General features: G+C 53.6%; 1 protein-coding gene across 1 annotated transcript; it reads left to right on the top strand.

Annotated features, from left to right (window-relative positions):
- The first annotated feature begins 1,605 nt into the window (after window positions 1–1,605).
- LOC116937736 (coiled-coil domain-containing protein 80-like) lies at window positions 1,606–11,410 on the top strand. Its single transcript, XM_076064291.1, has 3 exons — window positions 1,606–1,721; window positions 3,069–3,118; window positions 7,940–11,410. The coding sequence occupies exons 1-3, from the start codon at window positions 1,628–1,630 to the stop codon at window positions 8,147–8,149; spliced, it is 354 nt and encodes a 117-aa protein (XP_075920406.1). The 5' UTR covers window positions 1,606–1,627; the 3' UTR covers window positions 8,150–11,410.
- Window positions 11,411–11,623: the final 213 nt, after the last annotated feature.

Below are 11,623 nucleotides of genomic sequence, written 5' to 3'. Positions count from 1 at the left end.
CACCTAGAGGCAAGTGTTGTTAGTGAGCACCACCTAGAGGCAAGTGTTGTTAGCGAGCAGCAGCTAGAGGCAAGTGTTGTTAGTGAGCACCACCTAGAGGCAAGTGTTGTTAGCGAGCAGCACCTAGAGGCAAGTGTTGTTAGTGAGCACCACCTAGAGGCAAGTGTTGTTAGTGAGCACCACCTAGAGGCAAGTGTTGTTAGCGAGCCAGCGACTTTGTAACCCCCCGGGTGACGATGTTTGCCCATCATGGCACCAGTTGAGGCTGAGTGGACCTAGGGGAGGCCCAGGACCCGGTGCGGATAATCGCCGTCACTGTGTGAGGTGGTGGTGGTGGTGGCCGTGAGCGGGAATCGAACCCGTGTCACCGGGGTTCGTAGCGCTAACCGCTTCGCCACCGCTCCCCACACCCGGACACACACAGACACACACAGACACACAGACACAGACACACACACACAGACACACAGACACACACAGACACACACACACACAGACACACACACAGACACACAGACACACACAGACACATACACACACACATACACACACACACAGACACACACACACACAGCCACACACACAGACACACAGACACAGACACACACAGACACACACACATACACACACACACAGACACACACAGACACACACACATACACACACACACAGACACACACACACAGACACACACAGACACAGACACACACAGACACACACACACACAGACACACACACAGACACATACAGACACATACACACACACAGACACACAGACACACACACACAGACACATGCAGACACACACACAGACACACACAGACACACAGACACACAGACACACACAGACACACACACAGACACACACACAGACACACACAGACACAGACACACAGACACATGCAGACACACACACAGACACACACACACAGACACACAGACACACACAGACACACAGACACAGACACACACACACAGACACACACATACACACAGACACACAGACACACACACAGACACACAGACACAGACACACAGACACACATCCATAAACACATTTGCAACATCCACACACTCACGTGCAAATTCGTGAATGAGTTAGTGAATGAGTGAGTGAATGAGTGAGTGAATGAGTTAGTGAATGAGTGAGTGAATGAGTGAGTGAATGAGTTAGTGAATGAGTTAGTGAATGAGTGAGAGTGAATGAGTGAGTGAATGAGTTAGTGAATGAGTGAGAGAATGGGTTAGTGAATGAGTGAGTGAATGATTGAATGAGTGTGTGAATGAGTGTGTGAATGAGTGCGTGAATGAGTTAGTGAATGAGTGAGTGAATGAGTGAGTGAATGAGTTAGTGAATGATTGAATGAGTGTGTGAATGAGTGTGTGAATGAGTGTGTGAATGAGTGAGTGAATGATTGAATGAGTGTGTGAACGAGTGAGTGAATGAGTTTGTGAATGAGTGAGTGAATGGGTGAGTGAATGAGTGAACGAGTGAATGAATGAGTGAGTGAATGAACGAGTGAATAAATGCGTGAATTAATGAGTGAATCAATGAGTGAATGAATGAGTGAATGAATGAGTGAATGAGTGAATGAATGAGTGAATGAATGAGTGAATGAATGAGTGAATGATCTGTGCAGGCAGGAGACTCATCGTGGTGCTCAAGCTTCTGGGACTGGGGGAGCAGGCGGGAGGCATCATGGAGGAACACGGTCTCAGTGGTGAGTGTCGTGGTGGTGAGGAGTGGTGAGGAGTGTGGTGGTGAGGAGTGTGGTGGTGAGGAGTGTGGTGGTGAGGAGTGGTGAGGAGTGGTGAGGAGTGTGGTGAGGAGTGTGGTGGTGAGGAGTGGTGAGTGTGGTGGTGAGTGTGGAGTGGTGAGGAGTGGTGGTGAGTGTGGTGGTGAGTGTCGTGGTGAGTGTGGTGGTGAGTGTGGTGGTGAGGAGTGGTGAGTGTGGTGGTGAGGAGTGGTGAGTGTGGTGGTGAGTGTGGTGTGGAGTGGTGAGTGTGGTGTGGTGAGCAGTGTGGTGAGGAGTGGTGGTGAGGAGTGGTGAGTGTGGTGGTGAGGAGTGGTGAGTGTGGTGATTGTGGTGGTGAGTGTGGTGGTGAGTGTGGTGGTGAGGAGTGTGGTGAGGAGTGGTGAGTGTGGTGAGTATTGAGTGTGGTTAGGAGTGGTGAGTGTAGTGGTGAGTGTGGTGGTGAGGAGTGTGGTAGTGAGGAGTGTGGTGAGGAGTGGTGAGTGTGGTGAGGAGTGGTGAGTGTGGTGGTGAGTGTGGTGGTGAGTGTGGTGAGGAGTGATGAGTGTGGTGGTGAGGAGTGTGGTGGTGAGGAGTGTGGTGAGGAGTGGTGAGTGTGGTGAGGAGTGGTGAGTGTGGTGGTGAGTGTGGTGATGAGTGTGGTGAGGAGTGGTGAGTGTGGTGGTGAGGAGTGTGGTGGTGAGGAGTGTGGTGAGGAGTGGTGAGTGTGGTGAGGAGTGGTGAGTGTGGTGGTGAGTGTGGTGATGAGTGTGGTGAGGAGTGGTGAGTGTGGTGGTGAGGAGTGTGGTGGTGAGGAGTGGTGAGTGTGGTGGTGAGGAGTGGTGAGTGTGGTTATTGTGGTGGTGAGTGTGGTGAGGATTGGTGAGTGTGGTGGTGAGGAGTGGTGAGTGTGGTGATTGTGGTGGTGAGTGTGGTGAGGAGTGTGGTGGTGAGAGTGGTGGTGAGAGTGGTGGTGAGGAGTGTGGTGGTGAGTGGTGATTGTGGTAGTGAGTGTGGTGGTGGTGTGGTGATGTTGGCGGTGATGGTGACGGTGTGGTGATGGTGATGGTGACGGTGATGGTGTGGTGATGGTGACGGTGATGGTGTGGTGATGGTGATGGTGTGCTGATGGTGTGGTGATGGTGATGGTGTGGTGATGGTGATGGTGTGGTGATGGTGTGGTGATGGTGATGGTGTGGTGATGGTGATGGTGTGGTGATGGTGTGGTGATGGTGACGGTGATGGTGTGGTGATGGTGTGGTGATGGTGTGGTGATGGTGACGCTGATGGTGACGGTGATGGTAACGCTGATGGTGATGGTGACGGTGTGTCCAGGTAACGTGAGCGTGGAGACGGAGGCGATGTCTGCTCACCTGGTGAGCGAGGTGAGTGGGCTGGGCCGATCTACCCCCCCTTCCCCCACCAGGTAGTAAACACAAAGACAAAGCTCCCCCAGGTAGCCCCCACAGAGCGCTGTAGGGGCAAGTGGCTGTCAGCGGCGAGCACACTCACACACACTCACTCACCCACACACTCACTCACCCACACACCCACACACCAACCCAGCCACACACTCACTCACACACTCACCCACACACCCACCCACACACCCACACACCCACACACCCACTCACTCACACACTCACCCACTCACCCACACACCCACCCACACACCCACACACCCACTCACTCACACACCCACACACCCACACACCCACTCAGCCACACACTCACTCACACACTCACCCACACACTCACTCACGAACTCACCCACTCACCCACTCACCCACACACCCACCCACACACCCACACACCCACACACCCACACACCCACTCAGCCACACACTCACTCACACACTCACCCACACACTCACTCACAAACTCACCCACTCACCCACACACCCACCCACACACCCACACACCCACTCACTCACACACCCACACACCCACACACCCACTCAGCCACACACTCACTCACACACTCACCCACACACTCACTCACAAACTCACCCACTCACCCACACACCACCCACACACCCACTCACTCACACACCCACACACCCACTTACTCACCCACTCACCACACACACTCACCCACCCACTCACACACTCACCCACTCACTCACACACCCACACACTCACACACCCACACACCCACACACTCACCCACACACACACCCACACACTCACCCACACACCCACCCACTCACTCATTCACTCACTCACCCACTAACCCACTCACCCACACACCCACACTCACCCACACACCCACACACTCACCCACACACTCACCCACACACCCACACACTCACCCACACACACACCCACACACTCACCCACACACCCACACACTCACCCACACACCCACACACTCACCCACACACCCACGAACCCACTCACTCATCCACTCACCCACCGACTCACCCAACCACCCACCCACACACCCACTCACCCACCCACTCACACACCCACCCACACACCCACTCACACACCCACCCACCCACACACCCACCCACCCACCCACACACCCACTCACCCACACACCCACCAACACACCCACACACCCACCCACTCACACACCGACCCACCCACACATCCAATCACCCACACACCCACCAACACACCCACTCACCCACCCACTTACCCACCCACTCACCCACACACCCACCCACTCACTCACCCACCCACTCACCTACCCACCCACCCACTCACTCACCCACCCACACACCCACCCACTCACCCACCCACCCACTCACCTACTCACCCACCCACTCACCCACCCACTCACCCACCCACTCACTCACCCACCCACTCACTCACCCACCCACACACCCACCCACACTACTCACCCACCCACTCACCCACCCACTCACTCACCCACCCACTCACCCACTCACTCACCCACCCACTCACCCACCCACCCACTCACCCACCAAACCACACACCCACACACCCACTCACACACCGACCCACCCACACACCCAATCACCCACACACCCACCAACACACCCACTCACCCACCCACTTACCCACCCACTCACCCACACACCCACCCACACAACCACCCACCCACACACCCATCCACCCACCCACTCACTCACCCACCCACCCACCCACCAACCCACCCACCCACCCACTCACCCACCCACCCACCCACCCACTCACTCACCCACCCACACACCCACCCACACTACTCACCCACCCACTCACCCACCCACTCACTCACCCACCCACTCACCCACTCACTCACCCACCCACTCACCCACCCACTCACCGAGCAATGCTGAGGGCGGTGCCGTTCACGCCCGGTACACAAAGGGGGCGTGTCCGGCCCCGCCCCTCCCCACGGTGACGCGCCGAGCGTCACCTTGCGGGGGCGTTTCCGGCCACGCCCCCCCCCCCCAAGGTGACGCGCCTAGCGTCACCGGCGCACGACCGTTGGACGGCAACTCCCTTAGGAGCTGATCCTTGCCCAGTCCCCTGACCGGTCAGCTGTGGCCCCCATCCTCGCTGGCACTAGCAAACCGGTTTTGCTGAAGACATTTTTCGTTCACGGACCGAGGTGGGGGGATGTGGTGGGGGTGTGAGGTTCATCATTGGGCCTTCCACCCCACTCCCACCCCCCCCCGTTTCAATTAAGCTCTCCAACTAACTAGAACGTTTTGTTTGTGTACCCATTGTGGCTACTGGGGGTGGGGGAGTTAGTCAGCTCGTGGGCTCAACATAAAACCGCGGCCACGTGCCAGAAGCCCTGGTTTCTTAACACTGCATCGGTGGCTTTCTGTTTTGGCGATTTCAAAAGCCTCTTTTTTATTTTTTTTATTTAAAGCTTTCGTGACTGCAGTAATCCATGTTCTTAGCTCTTTCGGTAAAGTCACCACATTGAAGGGAAACAATAAAATAATAAAATATATATAAAACAATAAAAATCATCACGACGTTTCGACCATAACACAAACGGTCGTCATCAGGTGTGTCGGTTTGCATAAATGTATTTATTTTTAAACGGTGTATTTATTTATTTATAATTTTAAAAAAACGTCCGCGCCATGCGCAGCGATTTGGCAGTTTATTTAGAAGGACGAGTCCATCTATGTTCTGAAAAGAGGAGGGGGGAGACGAAAAATTAATGTATGCTGTCTGAAAGCCACCGTAAGCGTGAACAATCAATTAAGACCTGAAATGGTTTATCAAATCTTTCCAATGATTGCTAAGCCCAGAATCCATCTTCTCGGTTGAAATTGTCTCTCTGCTTGTATATGGTGGATAGCCTCATGAACGAATCTCTCATGGTAGCCAAATGGCTTACAAATAACCTCTGTCTTGGAAAAGTCAATGTCATGTGAGCCTACTGAATTATAACAATGATCTGCCAGAGACAGAGAGAGACAGAGAGAGAGACAGAGAGAGAGACAGAGAGAGAGAGACACAGAGAGAGACACACAGAGAGACACAGAGAGACAGAGAGACACAGAGAGAGACACACAGAGAGACACAGAGAGAGACAGAGAGACACAGAGAGACAGAGACACACAGAGAGACACAGAAACACACAGATACAGAGACACAGAGAGACACAGAGAGAGACACACAGAGAGAAACACAGAGAGAGACAGAGAGAGAGAGAGACGGAGAGAGATAGAGAGACAGAGAGAGAGACGGAGAGAGAGACAGAGAGAGAGACACAGAGAGGGACACACAGAGAGACACAGAGAGACAGGGAGACACAGAGAGAGACACACAGAGAGACACAGAGAGAGACAGAGAGACACAGAGAGACAGAGACACACAGAGAGACACAGAAACACACAGATACAGAGACAGAGAGACACAGAGAGAGACACACAGAGAGAAACACAGAGAGAGACAGAGAGAGAGAGAGACGGAGAGAGAGACAGAGAGAGAGACACACACAGAGACACACAGAGACACACAAAGAGACAGACACACACAGAGAGACACAGAGACACACAGAGAGATCCACACACAGAGACACAGAGACACACAGAGACACACAGAGAGGCACAGAGACACACACACAGATCCACATGGAGACACAGAGAGACACAGAGACACACACAGAGACACAGAGACACACACAGAGACACAGAGACACACACTGAGATCCACACGGAGACACACAGAGAGACACAGAGAGAGACACAGAGAGACACACAGAGAGACACAGAGACACACAGAGAGACACAGAGACACAGACACACACATAGAGATCCACACGGAGACAAACAGAGACACAGAGAGAGAGACACAGAAACACACAGAGAGACACAGAGACACACAGAGAGATCCACATGGAGACACACAGAGAGACACAGAGACACAGAGAGAGACACAGAGAGAGACACACACAGAGAGACGGAGAGAGAGACACAGAGACACAGAGACACACAGAGAGACAGAGACACACAGAGACACAGAGACACACAAAGAGACAGACACACACACAGAGACACAGAGACACACAGAGAGGCACAGAGACACACAGAGAGATCCACACGGAGACACACAGAGAGACACAGAGACACAGAGAGACACACAGAGAGAGACACACACACAGAGACGGAGAGAGAAACACAGAGACACAGAGACACACAGAGAGACAGAGACACACAGAGACACAGAGACACACAAAGAGACAGACACACACACACAGAGACACAGAGACACACAGAGAGGCACAGAGACACACAGAGAGATCCACACGGAGACACACAGAGAGACACAGAGACACAGAGAGACACACAGAGAGAGACACACACACAGAGACGGAGAGAGAAACACAGAGACACAGAGACACACAGAGAGACAGAGACACACAGAGACACAGAGACACACAAAGAGACAGACACACACACACAGAGACACAGAGACACACAGAGAGGCACAGAGACACACAGAGAGATCCACACGGAGACACACAGAGAGACACAGAGACACAGAGAGAGACACAGAGAGACAGAGACACACAGAGAGACACAGAAACACACAGATACAGAGACACAGAGACACACAGAGAGATCCACACGGAGACACACAGAAACACGGAGAGAGAGACACAGAGACACACACAGAGACACACACACACACAGATCCACACGGAGACAATGTCTCTGTGTGGACTATCGCCACCCCCCTCACCCCACCCTCACCCCCCCTCACCCCCCACACCCCCACCCCACCCCCAGCTGCGCAGCTACTTCCGCCTCACACCGGAGTTGTATGGCGCCGTGCTGGTGGAGAGGGACGGCGTGGCCCTGGCCTGGTTCCCAGCGCCGGTCGTGGCTGTCGCTCTGTTCTACGAGCTGCTGGATGGGGGGCACGGCGGGGGGGGGCTGCCCCCTTGCCCCGAGCACGACCACAACTACGGCCACTACGGCCACTACCCACCCTACTAGCCAGCTACCCAGTTAGCTCCTCACACTGCCAGCCAGCTACCCAGTTAGCTCCTCACACTACTAGCCAGCTACTCACACTACTAGCCAGCTACCCACTTAGCTCCTCACACTGCCAGCCAGCTACCCAGTTAGCTCCTCACACTACTAGCCAGCTACTCACACTACTAGCCAGCTACTCACACTACTAGCCAGCTACCCAGCTAGCTCCTCACCCTACTAGCCAGCTACTCACACTACTAGCCAGCTACCCACCCTACTAGCCAGCTACCCAGTTAGCTCCTCACACTGCCAGCCAGCTACCCAGTTAGCTCCTCACACTGCCAGCCAGCTACCCAGTTAGCTCCTCACCCTGCTAGCCAGCTACCCAGTTAGCTCCTCACACTACTAGCCAGCTGCCCAGTTAGCTCCTCACACTGCCAGCCAGCTACCCAGTTAGCTCCTCACACTGCCAGCCAGCTACCCAGTTAGCTCCTCACACTACGAGCCAGCTACTCACACTACCAGCCAGCTACCCAGTTAGCTCCTCACACTGCTAGCCAGCTACCCAGTTAGCTCCTCACACTGCTAGCCAGCTACCCAGTTAGCTCCTCACACTACTAGCCAGCTAACCAGTTAGCTCCTCACCCTACCAGCCAGCTACCCAGTTAGCTACTCACACTACTAGCCAGCTACCCAGTTAGCTCCTCACACTGCTAGCCAGCTACCCAGTTAGCTCCTCACACTACGAGCCAGCTACTCACACTACTAGCCAGCTACCCAGCTAGCTCCTCACACTGCTAGCCAGCTACCCAGTTAGCTCCTCACACTACTAGCCAGCTACTCACGCTACTAGCCAGCTACCCAGTTAGCTCCTCACCCTACTAGCCAGCTACTCACACTACTAGCCAGCTACCCACCCTACTAGCCAGCTACCCAGTTAGCTCCTCACACTGCTAGCCAGCTACCCAGTTAGCTCCTCACACTGCCAGCCAGCTACCCAGTTAGCTCCTCACACTACTAGCCAGCTACTCACACTACTAGCCAGCTACCCACTTAGCTCCTCACACTGCTAGCCAGCTACCCAGTTAGCTCCTCACACTACTAGCCAGCTACTCACACTACTAGCCAGCTACCCAGTTAGCTCTTCACACTACTAGCCAGCTACCCAGTTAGCTCCTCACACTACTAGCCAGCTACCCAGTTAGCTCCTCACCCTACTAGCCAGCTACTCAGTTAGCTCCTCACACTACTAGCCAGCTACCCAGTTAGCTCCTCACACTTCCAGCCAGCTACCCAGTTATCTCCTCACACTACTAGCCAGCTACCCAGCTAGCTCCTCACCCTACTAGCCCCTACCCAGTTATCTCCTCACTCTACTAGCCAGCGACCCAGTTATCTCGTCACACTACTAGCCAGCTACCCAGCTAGTTCCTCACCCTACTAGCCCCTACCCAGTTATCTCCTCACTCTACTAGCCAGCTACCCAGTTAGCTCCTCACCCTACTAGCCAGCTACTCACACTACTAGCCAGCTGCCCAGTTAGCTCCTCACATTACTAGCCAGCTACCCAGTTAGCTCTTCACACTACCAGCCAGCTACCCAGTTAGCTCCTCACACTACCAGCCAGCTACCCAGTTAGCTCCTCACACTACTAGCCAGCTACCCAGTTAGCTCCTCACACTACTAGCCAGCTACCCAGTTAGCTCCTCACACTACTAGCCAGCTACCCAGTTAGCTCCTCAAACTACTAGCCAGCTACTCACGCTACTAGCCAGCTACCCAGTTAGCTCCTCACACTACCAGCCAGCTACCCAGTTAGCTCCTCACCCTACTAGCCAGCTACCCAGTTAGCTCCTCACCCTACTAGCCAGCTACCCAGTTAGCTCCTCACACTACTAGCAAGCTACTCACACTACTAGCCAGCTACCCAGCTAGCTCCTCACCCTACTAGCCAGCTACCCAGTTAGCTCTTCACACTACCAGCCAGCTACCCAGTTAGCTCCTCACCCTACTAGCCAGCTACTCACACTACTAGCCAGCTACCCAGTTAGCTCCTCACACTACTAGCCAGCTACTCACACTACCAGCCAGCTACCCAGTTAGCTCCTCACCCTACTAGCCAGCTACCCAGTTAGCTCTTCACACTACTAGCCAGCTACCCAGTTAGCTCCTCACACTACTAGCTAGCTACCCAGTTAGCTCCTCACACTACTAGCCAGCTACCCAGTTAGCTCCTCACTCTACCAGCCAGCTACCCAGTTAGCTCCTCACACTACTAGCCAGCTACTCACACTACTAGCCAGCTACCCAGTTAGCTCCTCACACTACTAGCCAGCTACCCAGTTAGCTCCTCACCCTACTAGCCAGCTACCCAGCTAGCTGCTCACCCTACTAGCCAGCTACTCACACTACTAGCCAGCTACCCAGCTAGCTACTCACTCTACTAGCCAGCTACCCAGTTAGCTCCTCACTCTACTAACCAGCTACCCAGCTAGCTCCTCCCACTACTAGCCAGCTACCCAGTTAGCTCCTCACACTACTAACCAGCTACCCAGTTAGCTCCTCACACTACTAACCAGCTACCCAGTTAGCTCCTCACCCTACTAGCCAGCTACCCAGTTAGCTCCTCACCCTACTAGCCAGCTACCCAGTTAGCTCCTCACCCTACTAGCCAGCTACCCAGTTAGCTCCTCACCCTACTAGCCAGCTACCCAGTTAGCTCCTCACACTACTAGCCAGCTACCCAGCTAGCTCCTCACCCTACTAGCCAGCTACCCAGCTAGCTCCTCACCCTACTAGCCAGCTACCCAGCTAGCTCCTCACACTACTAGCCAGCTACCCAGTTAGCTCCTCACTCTACTAGCCAGCTACCCAGTTAGCTCCTCACACTACTAGCCATCTACCCAGCTAGCTCCTCACCCTACTAGCCAGCTACTCACACTACTAGCCCGCTACCCAGTTAGCTCCTCACCCTACTATCCAGCTACCCAGTTAGCTCCTCACCCTACGAGTTTGGTTTGGTGCCTGCATTAACATTAATTATGATAATGATGCGATGTGTTGCCCGCATTAACATTAGTTACGATAATCCGCGCAAATAGTTTCCTGATGTCAACATTACGTATTCCGAATGTAATCTGTTTTTTTCCGATAGTCATACTTATTGTGATAACGAGCGGCCAGGTACTTCTTAAAATGTTTTATGGCAATAAATTATGTTAAACGGTGCGTGGTTTAACTTCATATTCTTGGTTGATTCGGTAAAGTCACCACGTGGAATTTTATTGTTTTATAGTTTTTTATTATTATTATTTCATTGTTTCCCTTCTACTAGGGGGCACCCCCAGTGGCAGCTGTCCCTGTGTGTGTCTGTAGCCTAGGGGGTACCCCCAGTGACAGCTGTCTCTGTGTGTGAGTCTGTAGCCTAGGGGACACCCCCAGTGACAGCTGTCTCTGTGTGAGTCTGTAGCCTAGGGGACACCCCCAGTGACAGCT

The sequence above is a fragment of the Petromyzon marinus genome, unplaced genomic scaffold (genome assembly GCF_048934315.1).
Source record: "Petromyzon marinus isolate PM22_M1 ecotype Great Lakes invasive population unplaced genomic scaffold, UKy_Petmar_22M1.pri1.0 PM_Scaffold_370, whole genome shotgun sequence".
In the NCBI taxonomy this organism is placed as follows: Eukaryota; Metazoa; Chordata; class Hyperoartia; order Petromyzontiformes; family Petromyzontidae; genus Petromyzon; species Petromyzon marinus.
The sequence above is the reverse complement of the archived record's forward strand: the minus strand, read 5'-3'. Positions and strand labels throughout refer to the sequence as shown.